Source organism: Perca flavescens, chromosome 8 (genome assembly GCF_004354835.1).
Source record: "Perca flavescens isolate YP-PL-M2 chromosome 8, PFLA_1.0, whole genome shotgun sequence".
Taxonomy (NCBI): Eukaryota; Metazoa; Chordata; class Actinopteri; order Perciformes; family Percidae; genus Perca; species Perca flavescens.
In genome coordinates, this window is record NC_041338.1 from 9,906,305 (window position 1) to 9,932,113 (window position 25,809).

The window sequence follows — 25,809 nt, forward strand, 5'->3', positions numbered from 1 at the left end:
GAGTCACTCACCAGGTTGTATTCTGAACCATCTACTACATACTACCAACGAACGCAGTATGCTGTGTTCATCAGTAGTATTCAGTATGAAACTTTTGCAGGCTTGGCCTTTAAACAAGCTCTTAAAGCACTGGACACAATTTACAAAATACAACTTCTTGTGCTTTGAATTTCTTTTTTTATAAAACATGTTTGCTTACTTTATAAGAAACTGCATGGTTGAGCTCCCCGACCCCTTAAAGGAACACCCCAATTTATTGGGACTTTAGCTTATTCACCGTATGTAAGTCCATACTCTTCTCATCTCTGTGCGTGTTATAACTCCCCCAACGCTAGCCACACTTAGTACAGATCCTGGAGGTAACCGGCTGCAACTAGCCTACTGCTCCCAATAAGTGACCAAATAACGGCAACATTTTCCTATTTACATGTTGTGATTTGTATAGTCACAGAGTGTACAAATAAGCACTGCTACTCTCTGCTCCTCACCACGGCGCTTCTCAGGTGCTGCAAGCAAATCACTCCGCCCAAGTAGCAGAAGTAGCAGTGCTTAACCTTTCTGAGAATATAGTTCCCAGTATGTATACGGTTAGAAGACGGCTGTGTCTCATGTGACGTTATTTGTCGTTTTATGGACAAAATTAAATGATTTATTAAAAACGTAATAACAATAACTTATAACAATAACTTATTTCACCAGTAAATTGCTGGTAAATGATAAAAACAACCACTAGATGGAAAAAGGGTATTTTACAATAACTTTGAATGCACTATGAGGCTGGTGAGGAGAGTTTCAAGTGAAGTCTGGTTTGTTTTTCCGACATCGGCAGCTGCAAACTACGTCTCTGTGTTGGAATCCTCTACAGTGAAATACAGTCACACCACGTAAGCTGTCAGCATTTTAACCGTTCTCTTAATACATCCATGGTTTAATCCAGCTGCTAGCTAACGGTAGGCTAACGTTACCTGCTGCCAAGTGTATTATGCTAACTAGCGTCACATGCAGCAATGTTTCGGTTGCCTCTAGCGTCCGTTTTGGAGCATCAGAGGGCAGCGCTGGCATTTCAGTGGCACCTAAATGAGGCACCGAAATCCACTTTACTATTCGGTCTGGTAGATACGGGTTGTCAAGTATTTGCACCGGATGTCGGTGCACCAATTCAACAATCAAGAGTTGTACAGGCAGCTGCAAGCGTGAAACAAAACATAGGGAGAGGGAAAGAATGGCACCTGCCTGTATAAAACTAAGCAGCACATGCACAAAGCAGCCACAGCACACTCGCGAATGTCTGCTTTGCGAGCGCTGAAGGGCATACGCGCTCTCATAAGGTAAACTCTGCTCTCGAAGTAGATTTCTGCTCACCCAAATGAAATTGACTTGACATTTTGGGGGCAGAAACCAAGGCAGGCAATGGCCCTCTTATGATTGGTCACTTTCAAGGGGATCTCACCAAAGATGGCAAAAGTACTCACTTCTCGCACTAATGTAGAAGTACAGATACTTGTGTTAAAAAATATTCTGGTAAAAGTAGAAGTACTGATTTAACTGATTTAACTTATTACTTAAGTAAAAGTAACAAAGCTTGGAAATTTACTTAAAGCACAAAAGTAAAAGTAGCCTTGCGAACGACAACCATTTTTATGCAAAGCTACCTGGACCACACAAATGTTACTAGAGTGCAAGCTGAGAAACTTCAGTGTACATGGAAAAAAGGCTCTTTATATGCCATTGCCTACATTTTAAATGGATGTCTACCAATAGGCCTAAAACATCACATATTTGATTATTGTGACAGAGACTGGGACTCCAGGTTAATAAGATTCTGACTGAGTAGCATGATATGAATTCAATTGTGATTCTGCAAGAATTCACAGATCCAGTTTCTACAACATGATGAATCCTGAGGATTTGTTTTTTTTTTCGTAACTAAGCTTTAAAGTGACACTTAACCAGACTGAAAATACATGATAAATACCGGCTGGTAATCCTAAGGATACTGTATGTACGTTTTGAAGTCGAGCTTTAAAAGGGACACTCAATCAGACTGAAGGTGCATGATAAATGTTTAACATTTAAGCTAGACTGAAAGAACATGAGGGATACGGTCTGTTCAGTTCATAATCAGCTTATTGCTCCAAGTAGATTGGTCTGTTTTTCACATAGCTTAGTCCAGAAATTGTTCGAAGGTGTTTATAATATTGTTCTTGTTTAACCCCCATGCTGTTTGCAATCTCTCTTGAACCGTTAGCCCAAGCCATAAGGAAAAATAAAATATGTAATGTCCAGATTAAATCAAATATCATTATTTGCGGATGATATTTTGTTGTACATTTCTGATCTTGAAGACTCTATTCCAAAAATTCTTAGGATCTTCAATGAATTTGGCTCAATCTCCGGCTATAAAATTAATAAAAGAAGTATAATCTTCTTTTATTGAATAACAGGCAAGTGGCTTCAGCCAGTAGTGTTACAATACAATACAAAAAGCAAAATTACATATTTGGGCATCACTATACACGCATCCCTACAGCGAGTTCTCCAGGACAACTATGAAACCATATTAAGTAGTATTCAAAAAGGGATCTGGCCAATTGGTCTGCGCTGCCACCATCACTACGGTCCAGGATTGCCGTTGTTAAAATCAACATAGTTCCCCGTGTGAATTTCTTAAGTACATTGATCCCCTTACCCCCATCAATAAAAAATAGGTATGCTAGCCTATGGCTCTATTATCACCAACACATTGACCAACTTTAAACAGGTCGAGGAGCAACTACGCTACTCCAATAAGTGGCATATGAACACCCCAATTTGGCACAACATACACTTAATGTCAGGTAACAAACCTTTTGTTTATAACCAGTGGAGTGACAGAGGTATTTATACTCTAGACCAGCTATTCAATGATGAAGGTATGTTGAGTTTTGAAGACCTGAGAGCTAGCTTTGAGGTCACTAGGACATCCTTCTTCCTTTATCTATGCTTAAGATCAGCCCTAAAATGTTATGGAGTACCATTGGGGAACAGTCTTGAGATGCACCCAATCATTAAATGGCTTGTTGATTCTCCGGTGAGAGGATTAGTGTCCGGGATTTATGCTAAACTGATGCAAGTATCCGTAGGAGAACTCCCAATACTAAAGAAATGGGAGCAAGAGTTGAGTCCCATCCAATTAGATTGAATTCGGTATTGATGACACGAAAAATAATAACAGTAATTCCACTGAAATTATTTGAAACTAAAGTAACGAACCAATTTTGTAAAATGTAAGGAGTAGAAAGTACCGATATTCGTGTTAAAATGTAAGGAGTAAAAGTAAAAAGTCGGCACAAAAATAAATAGTAAAGTAAAAAATATCTGAAAATCTACTTGAGTACAGTAAGTGAGTATTTGTACTTTGTTAATTCCCATCTCTGGATCTTACCCACACAGAGCAGTGTACCTTGATTGACAGCTAACGTTTGCCACAAAACGGTTTTTCTGTCTTTATTAACGATGTTGCACAAGACAGCACCATAAATAAAAGGAATGTATAAGTGTCTCTCATCTATTCTGTTGTTGGGATATGTGCAATGCTTTTGAAATGTCTGTAAATCCAGCCGATGTAGCCTACCCTTATCTCCAACATTACAGCTAGCCTAAGCTAACATGGTTATTGTTTAGCCTGGCCAGACAGTCTTATTAATTCATAAAAGAAATTTAGAGCCAACTTACAAAATACTTATTAGTTTTGGCATATTTAACTTATTAGTAGAACGTGTTAACTTTACATCATACACCACTCCATGAAACATTATTTCTGTTTCTGGATTAATCAGACTGGCTGGCCAGGCTAACAACAGCCATGTTAGCTAAGGCTAGAAATCCCTGGTTCCAGCACACTACTGCATTTGAAGGGAGAGTATAATTAGTCCAAGAGCACCAGCTGTGTCAATCAACTCAGCTGGCAGTGCTCATGAGCCATCCCCACACCTCTCTCTTCTGCCGCTGAAGGCAAACTATGCTAACATCCACAAATAGGCTACCTTCACTAATGACTCGGAATAACTGCATTTCATGAACTGAATTCATAATCATTCCACCAGGGGTTAAAGTGGGTCGGAAAGATCCAGAAGTGCTCCTGCACCTTTTATTAATAAGTGAATTAATCTAATCCTACATCAGTGTTTCATTTGTGCACGACCGTTATTCCATGTACATGGCAATTATACGTCTGTGATTAGTTCCCCTGTCTATCTAACAGCAGGACAGTTGGTTGTCTGTTATCTAAACAGCTAAAGTCAGCGTGTGTGAATATTTTGAACAAAAAAAAAAAATAATCTGAAAATGCCATTTTGACCTTGCTTAATATTTTCTGGCAACACAAGTAAAGCTTCCCTTCTTCAGTGACTTAGAGCACTTTACACCTAACCTCCTTCCATCTCCCATTACTCACCGTACATCTTTCCTTCATCTGACAGTATAATCTTCCTCCTTCCACAAGGTGGGTAGATGGCCAAGGCCTCCTGGAAGCTCTGCTCAATGTCAGGGCTCCAGACTCCCTCAGGGTCCCCGTCCATGGTTTTATCTCCTCCTGAGTCACTTAGTCGTTCCATGTCATCGCCTGGGCTCTCACTGCCACTCCAGCTACTGCGTTCCATACTGCTGCTTTGACGGTAATCCCAAATGCTACCAATAATTCAACTACGAATAATAATACTAAAAGTTGCTGGTAGACTGTAGACAACTCAGCAGGCTTGTCCAAATCCAACTTCAGACTGCAGGAACCCTGAAATGAAAAAACAAGGCAGACAAAAAGTGCTGTATTAGCTACAAATTAAAGTTGTGCAGAGCTACCTACAGGAGAGTGGTTACAGCACATGCCACATTACTGCAACGTCCTGGGTTTAACTCCAGCATTGGGACCTTTGTTGCATGGCATACCCTCTCTCCCACAATTTCCAAATAAAGGCGAAAATGCCTAAAAAAAATCTAAAGTTTTGCATAGCAACAGCGGTGTCTCAATGTAACAAGGTTCCTAGCTAATGCTCCTACCTAGCACAATCGTTTTTGGCATGGCACAGCGATGGTGGCTCTGCATTGGGGCTGCAGGTATAGATTAGTAGAGATGCACCAATTACAACTTTCTAGGCCAATTCCGATTTTCATTGAGTTAGGCCAGCGGATGCCAATTTTAGCCGATTCCGATTTCATTTTTTCTAACCACTTTACAGCACACACAAATATTTATTTTCTATCTTTTCTTTAATAGATAATGGATCACTATAAAATAGAACTATATAAATTACTCCTGGTGTGGGAAATTCACACACATCTAAAGTGCAATGTTAGAACCATATCCTTCTTTTCACATCCAATATCAAACAAAAAAAATTTGATTTTGGTTTTTGGTGTCGTCCCTCCACGCCCTACTTTTTCCTTGCAGGTGTTGCATATTGCAAACTTGTTATATTCTGCACACATGCTGAAGAATTTCCAAACGTTGTTGCAGGTTAATTCACGAGGTTCCCTACATGTGCGAGAATAGCGCGGAGACGCGCTATTCCCATCAATTAATCGAGTAATCAGATAAGAAATACGTTTGTTTTATTGAAGAGCAATAATATACAATAGTTTGGTTTAATTTTCGGAAAAAGCAACATTTGTATTGCCTACATTGCTTACCATATCATCTCTCAAAAAACTAAACATTAAGTGCATTTAAGTGCCATATTACATTGTTTTTAAAGAAAACATTTTCTGAAATGCAATAACAACCTCAAACTAAGGCATACATTAAACATCAGGGATGGACTGACAATCTGTGAATTCGGGAAAAGTCCAGAACGGCCGTCCAACTGACAGCTGTCGGCACAAAAAAAGTCTAATAAAGCGATATTAACAGCCAACGAGTTACGTTAATAGCAACGAGCAACGCTAATACGATCATTTATATGCTACATTTTTTTTTTTTTTTTTTTTAAACGGAGGAACAAGGGTAGGCCTACTCGCTGGCTATCACCATAGACCGGCTCTGCTACCACCAGACCATGGCTAGTAGAAAACGCAAGGAGAAAGGTGGATGTGAAAAATTCAAAGAAAAGAGGGCCAAGTCTCTGGAGACTGATGCAGCAAAATGCAAAAAGCTCACATGCCATATAGTGCTGTCAAACTTAACGCGTTTAATAATTTCTGTTAGGTTAATTTGAAACATTAAATGTGTTAGAAATTAATTGCGGATTGACCATGATTTCACTTTGTTGTATATAAGAGGTTGTAGTGAGCTCACTTTTGCTGCTAGGATGAAGACTATGATATTGAATTAAACGGGAAAACATCAGGTATGCATTGGTACCACTCTACACGTGCTAACAAACAGGGAAGGGGGCTAAATAATTCACCAAATTTAACCAAAAGTTTAACCAAAAAATCCTAGCTTGCACTTTCTGTCTGTCTTCCATCAGAGTGCATTTTTTTTTTGTTCAGGTACAGCAAGTAGCCTACTTTATCTTTGAAAGTGTTGTCAGTAATACTCTGTAGGCTACGGTTTTATAATTACAAGTTTGTGCAATTTGGGGTTTCTGTAGCCAGTGACATTTCATTATTTGTATTTTATTTGCAATGCAGATGTAATGGCATTGTAAATTTTAGTTTTTATTTGAAGCTGAGGCTTCATTAATAAACAACCCCAATTATCTTCATTGGTTTTGAGATGTTACTTTCTGTGAATACCTTGTGTGATAGGCCTCAGTATTGTGGCATAGTATCAGAAAATCCTGGCTAGTGTCTGTCGCACACGGCTAGGGGCGAATGGCCGGATAATGGGCCTATTTGGGAGAAAGTCCAGGGCTGTTTTTTAGCCCCAGTCCGTCCCTGTTAAACATACATAAACATTACCTTAAGTTGTGCAACTTAACTTTCAGAACTACAAGTTTAACCTGAGACTGATCTGTATATAGGCCTATATGTAAATATTAGTTATACTCAACCTATTTTCATTTATATATTGGATTACAATGCTACACAGATCTGTTACACTAATGTTAGTAGATCGCTGATCAGCTGTTTCTCCGTGAAGAGAGAGTGAGAGAAAATGGTGCGCAACAATCAGCTGTTTTTCCAAAAGGGATAGTCAACAAGTCAGCTCTTTAGATCAAATTGTGGTCACCACAACATATTTTCTTGTCTTTCATTTTGGTAGTTTTTCTGTTGGTGTAGTTTCATCGTCCATACAACTGCGATTTACTTTTGTCGGGTCCGCTTCGTGAAATGGATGATTAAGTTGGACTCAATGTTTTCTGTTGAGATGCTGAAGGACTGACGTTGTGCTATTATTGTGGTAAGCTAGTTTGATTTTGCAGTAGACACACTGTACAGAGTTTTCGTTTTAATTAAGTTTGAACTGATTCCAAACTTTGGAAACTTAGTTGTTTTCTCCAGCCTGTCTCTTCTCTTAGCCCCTTACGCTCTTTTCTCATTTTGTAATCAGTCTTCATGGCATGTGTCCTCAGCAGCGTCAGCCCAGTGTGCGACAGTAATAATCATCCATGCGGAACACCATGAGCGATACAACGTTGGTAACATCAATTAAATGAAGCTTCGAGGCAAATCATTCTGCATCAAGGATTTTTAGTAATCGAATTATTCAAGTTACTCGAGGAATCGTTTCAGCCCTACTCTGCATAATGGTCTCGGGAAGGAACTTGTTTTGGTGGAACATTTGTACCCCACAAAAGAAAAAAAACTGTTGACACAATACAGTAACGTGTGCTATTTAAAGTAGCTGGATACATGATTAAACGTAATTGCTCCTACCAGTGTATCACCGTGTGTACTTCGTCCATAATCCCCCCCAATCAGTCCCAAAACAACCCAGTTAGAGAGTAAATGCCGTAAACATCAGGCTTGTGCACAATTCAGAATTGAATTGAGAATGACTCCTAAATTCCAATTCAATTCTTGAATTTGAATTGATGTCAAAAACAGGATCTAGAATTACAATTCAAATTTGAATTAAAGTAAGCAGAATTGCAATTCAATAAAAATTCAAAGAAATTCATATACATAATTTAAGTGAAGTGTTTAATAATTAAGCTTTACAATATATGTCAGATATGATTGCATTACATATTCTATAATTAATAATAGTTTGAACTACTTGTACGGATTACATTTTCAGAAAATGTTTTCCCCCAGCTGTGAATGTTAAAAGCTCTAGTCACAGAACAAATAATTCAGTTTTAATTATTGTAATTGTAATTTTGTGGAATATGATGGAACATGACTCCATTTCCCAGAATGCTTTAATTTAACCAAGTATTTAAAATGGTTGCCAAACAATTTGAGGTGGACATTTGTTTGAAAGCTCTTTTCTACACAATTTGATGGTCAACACTGGACTTTTTAAGTTTCAGAAGTCCCTTACAACTTTTATGATTATAAAAGGTTTATAGATTTGACACCTGTAATAACAGTGACATGGAAAATAATAGCAGGCCTAAAAGGTCATCTGTACTAGTTAATTTTGAAGAACCAATTCCAACAAGAACACCTGGAAACCACAGAGCCATTTGCAAGCACTGCAGTACTCCAGTCTGTGGCTCCATCAAGGCTACTTCAAATTTCAAAAGGCATCTACAAGTAAGTTAACAGACAGTCTTTTATTTTGAAACCATCTCTTGATGGTGTTATGCTACTGATATTTGATATCATCAGTGTTGGGGTCACTACTCAAGAATGTGTAATACACATTATTCACTTTTACCCTAACCCTAACCCCATAATGCATTACCTTACTTGTTATTCTTTATGGATAGTAACTCATTACTCTACTCATTACTAGGGCTGTCAAAATTAACGCGTTAATTTTTGCGTTAATTTTTTAATATTTAACTCGTTAAAAAAAATTAACGAAATTAACGCAGCTGTGTTTGTTTACTTCATGTGGCGGCTGAGAAACGTAATACGTCTCCATAACACCAGGCGGCGCTACTCTGTATTGTTGCCCAAGTAATGAAAACCGGCAGCTGAATGGACGAACGCGTCACATGGGTTTGTTTTCTCCGGATATTGAGAGCCAGACTGTCATGGCGGCCATTCAGAATACGATCTCATATTGTACTAAGATAGTTCACTGAAACATGTTTCTGAAAACATTTTAAGCGAGAAATAGGCCGTGCAGTTGCTGAATCTGTCTTCATTTCAGCTCAACAAAGGTCAGTTTAGAAGATTTTCGTCAGATTTTGAAAGACTAGTCACGTCACCTCACTCCGCTCGCCATTTCCGGGTGAGTCGCGACTGCCCTGCCGCCGACTGAACATAGGCTCGTTGGAGATGAACTGCGCCTCACCTGTAAAGTAGACGATAGCAGGCGACAGCAGCCGGGGACAGTGACAAAAATCTGCTCTCAAGTCAGACAGTTTCTAGCCGTTTCCAGCAGCCTTCAGCAGGACTAAATAAGCCAAATTGTTGCTGCTGTTGTTCTTAAAGATATTAAACATTCTGAACCTTTAGCAGAACCTTTCCTTGTTTGTTTTTTTCTTCATATTTGCAAAGTTAAATGATTTAGCATTTAAATATCCATTAATATAAGCTTCAGTCTCAATTTAAAAAAGCGATTAATTCAATTACAGCAAATTGTGCAATTAATTAGTTAATTTTTTTTAATCGATTGACAGCCCTACTCATTACATTACTGTAGGGCAACACAGCAAGAGCCTGGCATATAGCTTATAAAGGGCTTAAACACCTTCAACTCACAACACAACAGTAACATTACTCAATTACAGCCAAATGTGATTATATTATGGCATTACTTTCGTAAGGAGTAACCCCCAACACTGGATATATGTTTTTTAAAAGCATGCAAGCACACTTTACTTATTACTTGGAACAAAATGTATGCAGGGTTGAGGAGTGACAGTTACGTGTAATGAAATGTTATTAAATTACAAAACTAATGTAATTGTATTTAGTTGTATTAGTGAGGTAAAATGTGTAATTCAATTAGTTACTAATTAAATTAAAAGTAAATTGCTTTGAATTGATAAAGTAATCCAAACCACATTTATAATGGGTACCTTATAACAGTAAGCAATTTCTAAAGTAACCTTCCTAACACTGAATGCATGTGAGATTCAACACATTCTTTCTGATGTGTTACTGTGTGGAATTTCTCCGAATTGCAATTCATTCAATTCCAATTCCTGTCATTCAAATTAAAATTCAACTTCCTGTGGGGCGGAGTCAATTCAATTGAAATTCCAATTCATGAATTGAATGGAGGCCAATTCTGAAATTCAGAATTTTGCACAAGCCTGGTAAACATATTCTTTGTCAATCTTTGCTATAATTTCTAAAAGTACCAAGCAAATTTTCTTCAAAACTTGCCATTTTTAGTGTGTAGCTGGCTAGCTTGAAGTTTGTTGTTTCCTGACACAAACGGAGTTTGAGAATCACAACACACAGCAAGCAGAAGGTGAGGGACATCCGGCGCGTGATGTCAGGCAATTATCCTGGAAATGTACGTCCGTTGATCCAGACTAGCTGACGTCAGGCCTTGCCAAGATGGTGACACCTGAAGCCAGCAGGAGCCGCTCACTTTGAGCTTCATTTTGGCTTTTCAGAAACCTATGGATTAAGTCATGGAAAACGTCCATGTTTTATACAGTCTATGGCTAAATGACTCAAGTGCAAAGTTGTGGAAATGCTCTTCGTCCAATGCAAAACTAGCACCTAGCTGGAAAATGAACAAGGTTTGAGCACTATTAGAAATTTGGTAATGATTTTCAATGATGTAAAATGTTGTGTGTATTTACTTACTCAAGTGTCTATACTAGTGCTTCATTTTGGCTACTAGCTTACCCTAGCCCTCTGTCCACGATGCTGATGATAACAGCTTTTATATGAAAGTAAGCTGATTCAAATCTCTGAATGTATGTGTGGATAATTTGCACTTTGTGTATGGTTTGTAGCAGTTTTTTTTTTAGTGTTTTAGAGTATTAAAAGAATTGCAGAATTATAAGAGCTTTCTTGTTTGTTTTCCCACTCAGCTCTTGTTGTGTGTTCGTGAATAGGATACTGTGTGTATTTTAAATAAAATCTTCACGTACCTACAGAGAGTAGGCCATTGCTTCTGCAGGAGATGCTACAGTAGGCCTTTATCCCAGCTGACAGAGAAAAAGTATTGCTTCTTATCATGTAGAAAATAGCCTATTTTGTTAAACCGCTGTGGTAGCCCAACATCAAATCCACATGCACACAAGTGGAGTTGAGGGACAGACAGCGACCACTACTACACACAGCAACTAGCAGATTTAGGAAGGAAAAATCTGTGAAATTGAAAGGGGCTTGCCAGCTGCCTAAAATTCTTCTTAAATCCTCCACAGCAAACAGCAGGGTTGGCGTAGTACACACACACACACACACACACACACACACACACACACACACACACACACACACACACACACACACACACACACACACACACACACACACACACACACACAGTGCCAGCTCCTTGGGCGAACACATGCCATTTTGTGTTCACACTTCCCATGCATTGTCCCTTGCCACAGCCTGCAGTTTGAAGTGTATGTCAGTGTGTGTGTGTGTGTGTGTCTAACTAATTTTAATACAATTACACTTGACAGTGTGCACGTAATGCAGCAGGAAACATTTTGGAGACATTTTAGCCCTGTCAGTACACTTGAGCCAAGCGCAATGCTTTTTAAAACCTGGGGCAAAGCACTGCAAGGCCGCAATGCCATGTGTAATGAATGAGATCTGCTGGTTTTACTTTAGTTTTATCCTCTGGTTCTCTCTTCATGCTTATTCTATTCACCCTAATTTCCGTTTCCTCTCCAACTTCCTACCCTTGTTTTCCTCCCCTCCTGCCCTCCCCCAGCAGTTTACCATTCAAACAAGGATTTATTCATCCAGCAGGCTTTATGGTTGAGCACCAGCAGCAAGATTAGTTTCCTCTACCTCTAGTGTGTTTGTACAAATGTGTATGCTAAAGTGAAATATCCCTCTTTACAACTAACAGAGGCTGTGATTATCTTAGATTCATGTTACAATGACTCCACTGATGACAAGCTTTAAAGGAGTGATAGAATGATTATATAGGGTATTTCACACTGTTCCTTATGGTCTCATGGGGTATGTAACATTAGTTGGGCTGAAAATGGCCTGGCTGATATTTTATTGGCCCTTATGCATCCCTGTGTTTTGGCCCTATTTGTAACAAGAGCTTTTCTTCCAAATATGGTATGGTCATGAATATTTAGACACGTAGAGACGCGAGCTGATTGGTTGAGCGAATCCCCAATACACACACATTAGAGAAGCGACAATCTCATATTCCAGACATTGCAATGTTTTGTTACCAAATTCACTTCTGAGACTTTTTTTATGCGAGAAAACAACTATATGAAGCTCAAATATGGGCCGTTTTACGAAAATGGATGGCTACTTTTTTGTTATATACATGTTTATTGGTTTGTCTGTGGTGTCTATATGTTTAGAGAATATGTTGTGACAAGAGTGCAAAATGAATGACCACATGAATTTCCCCTTGTGGGATAATAAAGTTTACCTTGATCTTGACCTAATTGCAAATTTCGTAAAACTGTGTGTCGGAGTTGAGCGGCCGGTGCCTCGCCGCCCGGCCTGCTGTGAGCTCCATTGAGCTCTGGCACGGCTGGCAGCCCACAGCACCTCATACCCGCGCAAAGTCACCGTTTGGGCTAATTGACTTGCTACCAAACGTCGCTGCCCTGACAGAGCTCCAGGGCCTGCAACTCCTCTCTTCCTGCTAGCTAAATGGCCCATGTGTGAGAGTGAGAGCGCGGTCAGCGAGCTTGTTACACCAGCAATCTCTTACCACATGTCACGCCACTTAGCTATACAACGTATACCTAAATGTCTTATAAAGCTAACAACAATGTCCGATTTCAAGTTAATGAATATTTGTGAACTGTAAGGGTTTCGTTAGCTGCGACTGCCTTCAATCCTATGTGTACAGAGTGCGGCTAGTTAGCTTCACTTTTGGTCGTAATGCGAGTATATTTACAGTTTGAATTTCGTCACGCCACTTATACAACATTTAACTAAATGTCTTAGTTTGATGTTAATGGTAAAATAGCAGATGAACAATGTATACAATTTCTGAGATCTGCACGACCTAGATTCAGAAGACTAAGTGATCTCAGGTCAGTTGTGTAGCCTATGCAAATGTTGGGGCGTGACAAACACAGAGACTAGAGCCAAATGAGGAGGAGCCGCAATAGTTGACGTCAACTATGGGGCTCGTTGAGATTTGCCTGTTTTCAGAGGCAGTTTCAAATAGTGAGATTTGCAGAGGAAAGCGGTGTCAATGGGATTTAGAGGTTCTATGTATGTTCTAGTTACCCACTAAACTGTCATTATTCAACTATGACAAGGTAAAATCGGTTTTGCATTCTATCACCCCTTTAATGGAGGAAATAAAGGACCGCAACATTCATAGAAACTTTTCAAACCACTCCTACAGTATAATCCAATTATCTGCTGTATATTAGTGTGTACAGTATGTTCTCAACAATCAACATTTAACATTTGGCTTTGGTGGTTAAAGGAGGGTGACAGTGTGGCATGGTCATAGAGCCGAAACAATGACACTTTTCAACTGTCAACTGCCTATAAAAGCCTACTGGGGTGAGTGTTTGATTGTGCTAACGCATCACATTGAGCTTTAAAGCTCTACTCATGAATATTTCATACAAACAATGGATCAAATATATACGTGTAATGTGAAAGGGGTTGCTTTTTAGCTCATTGTTTTGTTAGTTCTCATGTTAGTTTTGTTGAAAGACCGTATAATAAAGTAAATTTTGGAGTTCTGTTCACTTCAGCCAAATGGGGCCAAAAGAATAATAATTAATCAATCACATTGTCCTATGGTGCTATGTAAATAAGCTTATTAAACTTACACTCACCTAAAGGATCATTAGGAACACCCGTTAAATTTCACGTTAATGAAATCATCTAATCAACCAATCACATGGCAGCTGCTTCAATGCATTTAGGGGTGTGGTCCACGTCTAGACAGACAATCTCCTGAACTCCAAGCTGAATGTCAGAATGGGAAAGAAAGGTCATCTAAGCAACTTTGAACATGGCATGGTTGTTGGTGTCAGACGGGCTGGTCTGAGTATTTCACAATCTGCTCAGTTACTGGGATTTTCACGCACAACCATTTCTAGGGTTTACAAAGAATGGTCTGAAAAAGGAAAAACATGAACGAAACAAAATGCCTCGTTGATGCTAGAGGTCAGAGGAGAATGGGCCGAGTGATTCAAGCTGAAAGAAGATCAACTTTGACTCAAATAACCACTCGTTACAACTGGGGTATGCAGTAAAGCATTTGTAAGTTTCTAAGAAAGTGGGAATCATCTTTCTGTCCAACATATAACCTTGAAGCTGGCGATGGTAACAAAATAGGTAGTTGATACCAACACACAGACCAAAACACAAACAGATATTCCGTCACGGAAAGGAGATTTCAAAAGGAGAAAATACTGGCTTAAGCATTCACCCTAATATCTGATGACACATTGTGGTAATTTTTTGGATTAAATACAGTAAATATATTGCATATTGCACCTTTAAAGCTTGTTTTGTTTGCTGATGATACAAATATATTTAGCTTTGGTGATGATTTACATTAATTACTACAGGAAATCACTTCAACTTAAAATTATTGTTTAATAACAACAAATTATCTTTAAACTTGTGCAAAATGAAAATGATGTAATTTGGAAACTGCATAATCAGTGAATAGTACCGTCCTCCACAGCTCGCGGAGGAGGGTCTGGCTAGTCAACACAGCATTCTGGGATGGGAAAGAAACGTGCTCTGGTTTATTGGCATGTTTTTAAACCAATCACAATCATCATGGGCTATGCGCCGCACGGAGCCCCGGTGCCGCTTCAAAAGAGCCTCGGGAAGGAACTTGTTTTGGTGGAACATATGTACGTTCAAAAGTTGTTTTAGTCGTGCAAGAGATAGTCTAGCTACCTGTCTCGATTTACCCTGCAGATATCTGAGGAGCAGTTAAAGGACAATTCCGGCGCAAAATGAACCTAGGGGTTAATAACATATGTGTACTGAGTCGAACGTTCTCTGGGACATGTTTTCATGCTAATCGAATGAGTCTCTAGCTTTAAACAAGTTAGCTGCTAACGCTACCACTATTAGCGTTAGCAGCTAACGCTAAGAGTGGTAGCGTTAGCAGCTAACGCTAAGAGTGGTAGCGTTAGCAGCTAACTTGTTTAAAGCTATTTTATACCACTAACAATGCTCAAAATAGCATAATGAGGGTCCCTGGATGTAAACCGAAGCATTGAGAACATGGTAAGTGTACAGACAGTTTATTAAAAGGATAGATTATAAAGACCGTACCGTTCGTGTTTACATGCGGGCGCCATCTTGGAAAACAGTCATGAGCAGTCGAACGACGAACGCCGTGCAACCAATAACCAGTAACATAGCTCAAACACAGAGTTAGTGATAGTCCTCATAAATCGACCAGAGTTTAAAATTCCAACACAAAGAAAACGTAAGGTAATGGACATCTGGCCGAAATGAAGGACATACGGTGAAATTTCCCGGAAGCAAAAGGTTGTGGATATAGACTCCGGTTGTAACTCACTTCACATCAACAGTACATGCAAATAACTTTAGTCTTGTGGAAAGAACTATCTGGAATGGCTTTGAAACTTAACTTGCCATTCAAAAGACCCTTTTCTTTAAGCATTCCACCGTCTCGTCAGTTCACACTTTGTAAGATCAAAAGTTCAAAGCTTAGTTATAACTTAAGTGGTTGACTATGTGGATATTTAAACATCACTAAATTAAATGGGTTGCACAACACAAACTAGTTTTTACTTAGAGGTTATGTGTTACTAAATATTGTTTTATATATATAAATAAAATATATATATATATATATATATATATATATATATATATATATATATATATACACATACATACATATATATATATATACATACATACACATATATATACACATATACATATATATACACATATACATACATACATACATATATACATACATACATACATATATATATATATATATATATATATATATATATATATATATATATATAAAAAACAATATTTAGTAACACATAACCTCTAAGTAAAAACTAGTTTGTGTTGTGCAACCCATTTAATTTAGTGATGTTTAATATATATATTGTTTTATATATATATATAAAACAATATTTAGTAACACATAACCTCTAAGTAAAAACTAGTTTGTGTTGTGCAACCCATTTTTATATATATATATATATATATATATATAAAAATATTGTTTTATTGTCTACCAACTCCTGAGGGTTAGTTTGCTTCTAAACGCTCTAGTATGTTTACCAGCTAGTTGCTAACTTAGTTTGCCGTTTGGCGCTAAGCAGGTAGAGTAGCCTACTGTGGGTTTTTAGTAACGCACCAGATGGTTTGTTAAGCAGAACCATCGGAGAAGCCATCATTGGAAACGGTTTGAAAAAGGCACTTTAAAAAAAACAACTGTTGCAGCCATCACACACACACACACACACACACACACGCGATTCTTGCGTGATCTTGAAATTTCGCAAGAATCCAGCTGTTTTTAGAGCTTTTTCTCTGAAAACTGCAACTATGAAGACAGCGTCCTATGGGCAAAACAGCACTATGAGAGCAGTGAGAGTTGCACGTCGGGAAATCAAACAATGAGCTGAAAAAAGCTAAAAAAAAAAAAAAAAAAAAGCTCTTTAGGGAACTGCAGAGTCAGGTGATAATTCTCGGTAGGTTTATCAGTGTGAGTGACCCCTCTAACCTATTGTTATATTAGAAATATTGATTATAGCCGCTAAGTTTTAATGGTGTCACCTGACAAAATAAATCACTACCAGCTAGTAGTTACTTAGAACGTAGGAAGTACTTATACAAACTTTGCAATGGATTTATGTCGAAGAGCTAGTGAAACCAAATTCTAATTATTAATTAGATGAAAATGTCACTGCCATGAATGCCCTTGGGACTGTAATGACTTTGTAGCTGCTTATAATGGTGAAAATCAGGAATGAGTGGGTGGAAGGGCAGAGAAGAGGTTTGATGGTTGACAGAAGAATCACAGTGAGGCTCAGGAGATGTGAGCAAGAGAGGGGCCCATAGCAGATGGACGCTGGAGAAAGACATTAGTCACACAACAATCGACTGACTGGGTGACTCCTCTGTACTCTGGGTGCCCCTCCCCTCTGTATGTCTCTGTCACTAGGCAGGCCTGGACCTACTTCAGCCAGGACAGCAGGCTTCATGTTGTCAGTGCCAGCCCTCAGGAGAACACACACAGGGCATCCAGCCACAGCCCTGCAGCTGCCTTGGACTCACATCCTCTCCCTCTGTGTTGCCTTTCTTCCCCTTACACTTCTTTCTTACAGCACTTACTGGCTTCCACCAAATGCCAACTACATGTATGTGTTTGTGAGCATGCAATGTGCATGGCTCTCTGCCTCCATATTCTTAAAATCAGGCCAGTGAGGTTGTAATGAAATGTAATGCACATGATGTGTGTGCTTGCATTAGCAGAGGATCTTAAGCGGGCAGCCCACATTTTATGACCGCGACCAGACTGTACGCATAGCAAGCGCGCTGACTGTGCATGCTCCATCAATTGTTTCACATTCCAGTTTGTGGCGTATGCACCTCCAGCTGGTTTACCAAGAAGAAGAAGAAGACAACAAAATTGATTGCTTGTTTTGAAGAAAGAAGATCTATTTATATAATTTGTTTTTAAAAGGTATACAAAGACAGCCAAATGGCATTGGACTTCTGGTGAGAAATTGCGCAAGTGCTGGAGGATACGGATATGTGCATACATGATTGTAGCATGAATGGAACAACGTGCACATCCGAACAACCAGTATAAGTCCACAGTTGTACGCGGACACGGAACACGGAAATGTCTAAGCCTATAGGTGGCTCATGCCTAGATGGTAACCCAAGATTTGCAAAAGTCTCACTAGATGGTTGACGTTAGGAGTTGACTTTGAATGGTTAAGGTTAGGATAGGTCGTCGGCCAGCAAGTCTTGCAAGAGTTTTCGCAAATCTGGGTTACCATCTACTAGTCTATATGAATAAAAACAACCTTTGAACGTATGCATGTTCCACCAAAACAAGTTCCTTCCCAAGGCTATTTTGCAGAAGTACCGTTGCTCCAACACTTAGCACGCCCAAGACGATTGTGATTGGTTTAAAGAAATGCCAATAAATCAGAGCACATTTTTCTCCTATCCTGGAATACTGTGTGAACTAGCCAGACCCTCCTCCGCAGCGCTATAGAGTGAATACATTTGAATATCTATTATTGAATATCTAGGACTAATACAACGGAAGAATTAACTACTCGTATAGGTATATTTATTTCAACATAAAAATGTATTTGAAAAGATCTAAATACCGACACATTACAAAATAAATGAATAAAATAGTGTCCTATATAACGTAAAACTTAACACGGCAACGTTATTCCTCTCTCCCTTTCTGGAACGTGAAGGAGACAGGACATGATGCGGATTACACCTTACATTGTCACGGAGCCATTTGTAATTTGGTCATAAACAACTAAGTCTCCTGCAGTGTTCGAATTATCTTTTTGTCTTCAAGGGGGTCTCTCTATCTCATAAAAAACGTTGTCACACCCGGTGCATAGCCTAACAAGGCTATACAATTAATTAACCTAGGCGTGAGTGGCGCTTTTGCACAGTATGCTATGCACACAGCAGAGTCTTTTGCCACGAGTCCAAGTCAAGTCTCTGGCCATCTGATCTTTCCCATAAATCTTATGAATTCAAAGCATGTCCAGACAGTACAGTATTAAAATCAGTTGTGGAATAACTTTATGGGGTCTACTTAACACATCCCTCTAGCCCTCAGACCTGGTGAAATATTAAACTAAGTCTGTCACATTATATGGATACAACTATAAAGATACAATGTGCCTGTTCCCAGCATTAGCACAACACTTTGCCATGGTCAGCTTGTTACCTGTGATGATATCATATATTCTAAATGTAACGTCTCTTTCATTCAAAAAAAATGTCTAATGTCGAAGTGGAAATCAAGAGAATAGTGGCAGCGCCACACCAGTTACAGAACAACATGCATCTCAACGTCAGTCCAAATTACACACAATAAGCAGTTTGAACTCACTAATGTAATGCAATTTATTTTCTTAGGGCCCTATCTTGCACTCAGCGCAATTGCCTTTTTACACCGACGCATGTATCATTCCTATTTTGCACCCGACGCACAGCGGACTTTTCCCTCCACAGTCGCACGTCGGTAAATAGGGAATGTATTTGCGCTCCTGGGGGCGGTTCAGCGAAAAGAGGAGGCGTGTTCCGGCGCAAACGGTACTTGGTGCTATTTTGCAGTTTCAGAAACCAATTCCGCCACAGGCCAGGAAAAACCTGGTCTAAAGTCAGTGGCGCTAGTCTAAAGTCAGTAGCGCGTTACTCAGATGCTATTTTAGGGGCGCATACTTGGCCATAATGTAGCTGTGCACAACGCGCATACACTTCTCTCATCTAAACAGACGCAGCAGTTCCCATTTTTGCAAACCATACATAATTACATAGGAAAATATTACTGAAAATGCGCTTCAGGTGTTTGGATCGGTCAGGAGGCACTTTACAGTACAGTCCTCAAAAAGTCGCAGCATTCTTTGGCTTGTTGTAATTTACACAACATTTCCACGAATCATGGATGTGTTGATGACATAAATGAGGAAATATTAGAGGACTTAAGGAGACGTGATGTTGAACTACAGCGGGATCTGGTCCGGGAGTAATGCGCGATGTATGGAGTGGGTGGACGGAGATGGAGTCGGGGAAGAGGAAGGGGCACAACAGGAGCAGGTGGTGCGTTTGGAGGCCCACGCTCCATGGCTGCAGCAATCCTCTCCAGCCTTGAGGAGATGCACCCGAGAGGCCGCAGCAACATAGTCACCCGGCCAAGACGGCATTGCCGCATCTCGGACAGCACCCGCTGGCGTGCGCCAGGCAAATCCGCCGTCATAATAGCAATCCGCCATGGAACAAGCGTGCCTGCTCTTAAAGGGAATGTGAGATGACGCTGTGATTGGTTTATTGCACGTTACGCCCAAACCACACCTAGCTACTTCAGACCAACCCATTTTAGATTTGCGTCGGGCGCAAGAGTCATTTATCCTGCCGGTATAATAGCAACAGCGCCCGAGATCCGCCCACAAAGCTACTTGCCACGGCAGGTGACAGTGCGCACGGATCCGCTGCGCCACGCTGGATGAAATAATGAAATAGTAAATAGGACTACAGTAACACAAATATGTGCAGAATTAAGACCCAGTGTTTGGTGGACCGGGGTACACCTTGTTCACTTAATAGCCTACAAATCATCCACGGGATCAATTACGCATCACATGAGTCTGCCCCCCCGACACAGCGTTTGTTCCTGGGGAGATGGATCAGTGTGTCCTGCCTCCTGTGCGCCATGGATGTCTGAGCCTCAGCAACTACTGCTACAGGCCGATTATATCTAACTATAAAGATATAATCTGCCTGTTCCCAGCATTAGCACAACACTTAGTGATGGTTAGCTTGTTACCTGTGACGATATATGCTAAATAACGTCTCTTTCACATTAGCGTGTGTGTTTTTTTGTATGTTCTTAGCATTGCAATAAAAAATAAATAAAAAAAAGTGAGTGACTGACCTGCCTAGGTGCGTTTTGAGATGCCTGATGAAGTCCGACGTTACACCTTGCACGTAGCTGTTGGCTTACTGCCACTGTTTACAAAGTTATTGAAAACAAAACTAATGACAAAAGCAAGATCACTTCTTCGGACTTGCAAGTGCTGTGAAATCGATCATATGCGGTTAGCTCACGTAGCCTAGTGGTGTGGTGGTGAAGTGCAGTCATGCTGCATTCATGAGCGTAGGGTAGGCTCAGGTCTACTTCCGTAGTAGCCTATATTTTTTTAACATCTTTAATGGTAAGAGATTGCAAAGGCATGGATAATGAGCGTTGATTAAGATTAAATTACAATGCCACATATGGCAGACACCTTCAGATATGAGAGACCCCCTCAGATTTTTGACTTTGGTGCTTTCATGGGAGCCAGTCCTCACTCTATGGGAGCTTGGCTCCCTCTGGCTCCCACGTAATTCGGACACTGGTCTCTTGCTGTTTCGACGGTTTGGGCGTTGGCTCTTCCCAACACAAATTCCTGTATCTCATCACCTTTCCAGTTAGACATTTACGTTGATGTCTTTAGGTACATCTCAGTTCTCTTAAATTGCATCCACGGCTCCTCCAATGGCCTTCCTTCCTCACGTCTTAGTCCGTCCCACCAAGGAAGCACGGGAGAGACGCGAGGAAATCATGGGAGGAGAGGAAACAAGGAAATGTGTTTTAGAGTGATGAGATGTCCATTCCTCACATTAATTCGTTAGTTGTATCGCCGGAGTTAGCAACGCTTTCAGCTGCATGGCTTTTGGGAAGGCTGCTCTTGTGTATCCTCACTTATAGCTCCTCGGTGATCCCTCCTCAATGCTCGCTCCTCGGGGCAGAAAGAAGAGCTTTGAGACGGCCTTCACAAAGGAGGGACAGAACAACTTCTGCTTCAGCCGAGGAGCGAGGAGCGATCAAATAAGGGAACTGAGATGAATCAACATCAGGGCTATGCAATTAATCAAATTTTTAATCGTGATTACAATTTTGGCTCCTAACGATCACAAAACTAGAGTAATCGAGAAAAACGATTATTTTGCACAATTTTTGCAAACAAGAATCTTAAGTTTAGCATTGATGGCAATTATTTTGGTCAAGATATGGCAAAGTTGGTGTTTTCATACTTAGCTACACAAATCTGTTTGTGCGTAATATGTCCTATAAAAATTCTTTGGATAACTTTTTGTCAGGTCCATCTGGAGATGCTACCTGCCAAGTTTTATGCAGATCGGTCGCACGGTCTAGGAGGATTTTTCACACATAAAGTCTAGGCGGAAATGGGCGTGGCCTATATCAGGATATTTGAATCTTTGCAATTTTCACCAGTTGTGACATGTGTGCAAATAAAAAAAAAATAAAAAACTCAAATGCAACAAAGGACTCCGACCAGGAACAATAGGTTCCTTCGCACTTTCAATGCAAGGCACCGTTGGGGGCCTTGCACTTTCGTGCTCGGACCCTAATAATAATCCTTACGAAAACAATAGGTGGCTCGCCCTAAAGCAGTTATGACGGGGTCTAAGCGCGAGTCACCTCCCGACGACCCGGGGAGCATGCGAAAGTGGAACCCAAAGCGGACCCCAAAGCGGAACCCAAAGCGGACAAACGTCAGGAAATATCGAGAGGTGTGAGCTGCAAGGTCTGTGGTACATTGGCATTGCAAATATCCCATTAACATTGATTGAGTAAAAGGGCCAAAACTGGTCTATGATGACTATAGCGCCCCCTAATGTCCGATCTTCGGCAAATTTGGTACAGAGCTGATAGCATTTAAGTTGGCCGAGATATGATAAAGTTAGTGTTGGTAGCTAGTTAGGAAAATTTGTTTGGTTGTAAAATGCGCATACTTTAACGTGAAAAATTCTTTTGATAACTTTGGGCCAGGTCCATCTGGAGATGCTACTTACCAGGTTTCGTGCAGATCGGTCATACGGCCTAGGAGGAGTTCGGAAAAGTTGGTTTTGCACATTGCGCGATATTGCAGAAAAACTTCTTAGCTGAAATGGCCATGGCCTATATCATCAGATTCAAGGAACACGTGGATGTAAGGGTTTCTAATGTGCGATGTGTAATGTGGGAGTTATAGGCAAACACATATTTGACGTCATTATAGCGCCATCTAGTGGCCCATATGTGTATTTTTTGGTACGTGATGGTATGAACCATCTACAATGTAAATTTGAAGTTGCTCACATTAGTTTAAGTGCTGAATCCAAACCTGGGTCCCATAGACCACGCCCACTTTGACGAATCTGTACCCAACTAGAGGTGTGGCCACAGGAGTGGCCCTGGATGGTACCCTCAAAATGTTGTAAAAATCGGATGATCCATTCATGAGATATAAACTTTTTGTACTTGTAACGGCCCCTGTAAAATTTGTTATGGAGCCCCAGATGGTCATGGCAAACAATAATCTAAAGTTTTGCGTTGATAGCATTTATTTTGGCCGAGATATGGAAAAGTTTGTGTTGTCATAAGTAGCTACACAAATTTGTTTGTGCGTAATTTTTATCGTGGCTCTCTGCTGGACGGTGCTCACAGCGGAGGGCTACGTGACACATGCCACTATGCATACATTCATTTACTTACTTACCAAAAGACATTGTGTGCATCTTCAAGGCTTGATAAACATGCTGAGTGTATTTCCTTTCTCATAAAACATGCACACAGCATTTTCTTTTATTATATATTTTAAATCCTGCATTGTTTCCGTCCATTTTTGCTAGCAGTCTTCTTCCCTGCCTACCATATTGATACAATTCTTTGTGTATTACACCAGCTTAAAGGTGCCCTGCCAAACAAAAACGTTTTTACTTGTATTTTTTTAAATATCTTAGGTCCATTTGTGTTTGTATTATGTCGTGAATGTGAAAATGAACTGCTACCTCCTCCTCAGCTCTAGCCACTGAAAAGAAATAAGCGGAGAAATCAGGCCAATTACAAAAGTTGGTCAGTCTGACGTGGTGTTGCCTGAGCTCATTACTATTTATGAGCTTGCATAGTTGGGCTGGGTAAAGGATGCTGATAGCTAGGCTCTCATTGGCTAGCTGTTAGCCAATCAGAGTCAAGCAGCTTAGTTCATTGAATATTAATGAGAACTGGCACAAATCAAGCTGAGTCTTCCTGCAGGCTTTCTATACCACACTAGAATGGCTTGAAACAAGGTAACCAAGGCATTTTTTCCACAACAAATGTTAAGAGTCCATGGTACAACTTCAGACTTTACCACAAAGTAATAAAATACTTGTGGCAGGGCACCTTTAAAAACATTATGCATTTGGCATCAGCATATCAACTTGGCCAACTGTGGGAGATTATTTGTGCTTTATACATGCTAGAGTCAATAAGACCATCCTTCAGCATGGAGGATCATGGAGAGAGAACTACACACATGGGGTCAGATGAGGACATTGTCCTTGACCACCTCTGATTGTGGCTTGAGTTATGCATTCTCAATGCATTATAGGTAAATGAAATCGCGTCACAGCATTGCGCCCGGAAAAGGGACGAAAGTTAGCACATCTATCCGGGTATCCAGTTTCAATGCTGTCGATCGTAGCTGGAGATGAGAAATACCCGTGCCTACTGCAGAGTAATTTCTCCCGGGAGTAAATGCCGATTCTAACCAAAAGCCAGATGTTAGTGGGTCTAAGTGGATTTTTGGCTAGTGGAAAAGGAGTATCACAAGGCTACACAACCATCAACCATGTGAAAATTTTCACCAACAGGACTTAAGCTGCATCTTGAGTGCTTTTATTATTAAAGGGGTGATAGAATGCAAAACCAATTTTACCCTGTCATAGTTGAAAAATGACAGGTAAATAGGACATACATAGAACCTCAAAATCCCATTGACACCTCTTTCCTCTGCAAATCTCACAATTTGAAACTGCCTCTGAAAACGGGCAAATCTCAACGAACCACCGAGTTGACGTCAACTCCTCTAGTCGTAGAGACTAGAGTCAAATAAGTCACGCCCCAACATTTACATAGGCTACACCACTGACCTAAGGTCAGCTTAGTCTTCTGAATCTAGGTCACACAGATCTCAGAAATGTTATACATTGTTCATCCGCTTTTTAATTACTAAATTCACTTCTGAGACTTTTTTATGCGAGAAATCAACTATGTAGAGGTCATTGTATGGGCCGTTTTACGAAAATTGATGGCGGCCGGTGCTGCCTTGCCGCCCGGCATTTCCTCCTTCACAGACCCCAGCTCATTGTGAGTTAGATGGATCTCCGTCACGACCGGAAGCCCATGGCACTCCATAACCGCACAAAGACTCCGTTTCTGGGTTACTGGACTACCAAATGCCGAGGCCCTGACGGAGCTCCAGGGCCTGCAGCTAGCAGTGATCTTTACCCATAGGATTGAAGGGACACTAGCAGCTAACAAAACCCCTCTTATTCACAAAAAGGCATTAAATTGAAATTGGACACAAGCATTAGCTTTGTAAGACCTTGGGCTAGCTGTTATATAAGTGGCGTGATGAAATTCAAACTGTAAAGATATTATAGTTATGCCGAAAGTGTAGCTAGCTGGCTAGCCACGATCTTTAGCTACCCATATGATTGAATGGACACTAGCAGCTAATGAAACCCCTCATATTCACAAATGCATTAAATTGAAATCGGACACAAGCGTTAGCTTTGTAAGACAGGGGTAGCTGTTATATAAGTGGCGTGACGAAATTCTAACTGTAAATATACTATAGTTATGCCAGCAGTCGGCCAGTTCCGTGGAGCCCCGGGCCCTGGTTGTCCAGTAACCCATAAACGGTGACTTTCTCCTGGGTATGGAGCGCAGCGGAGCTGCCACTGTTTCATCAGACTGTGTGGACCTCCTGAAGTCCGACACGTCTTACCAAATTTGCAATTAGCCATCAATTTTCCTAAAACGGCCCATATTTGAGCTTTAAATAGTTAATTTCTCACATAAAAAAGTCTCAGAAGTGAATTTAGTAACGAAACATTGCAATGTCTGAAATATGAGACCTG

General features: G+C 40.2%; 1 protein-coding gene across 1 annotated transcript in view; it reads right to left on the reverse strand.

Annotated features, from left to right (window-relative positions):
- LOC114559983 (transcriptional enhancer factor TEF-1) overlaps positions 1–25,809 on the reverse strand; it is a 114,119-nt gene that overhangs the window by 82,582 nt on the left and 5,728 nt on the right. The window contains exon 2 of the mRNA XM_028585073.1: positions 4,436–4,768. Within this exon, the coding sequence (XP_028440874.1) occupies positions 4,436–4,640 (205 nt within the window). The 5' untranslated portion in view covers positions 4,641–4,768. The remainder of the gene's footprint in view (positions 1–4,435; positions 4,769–25,809) is intronic.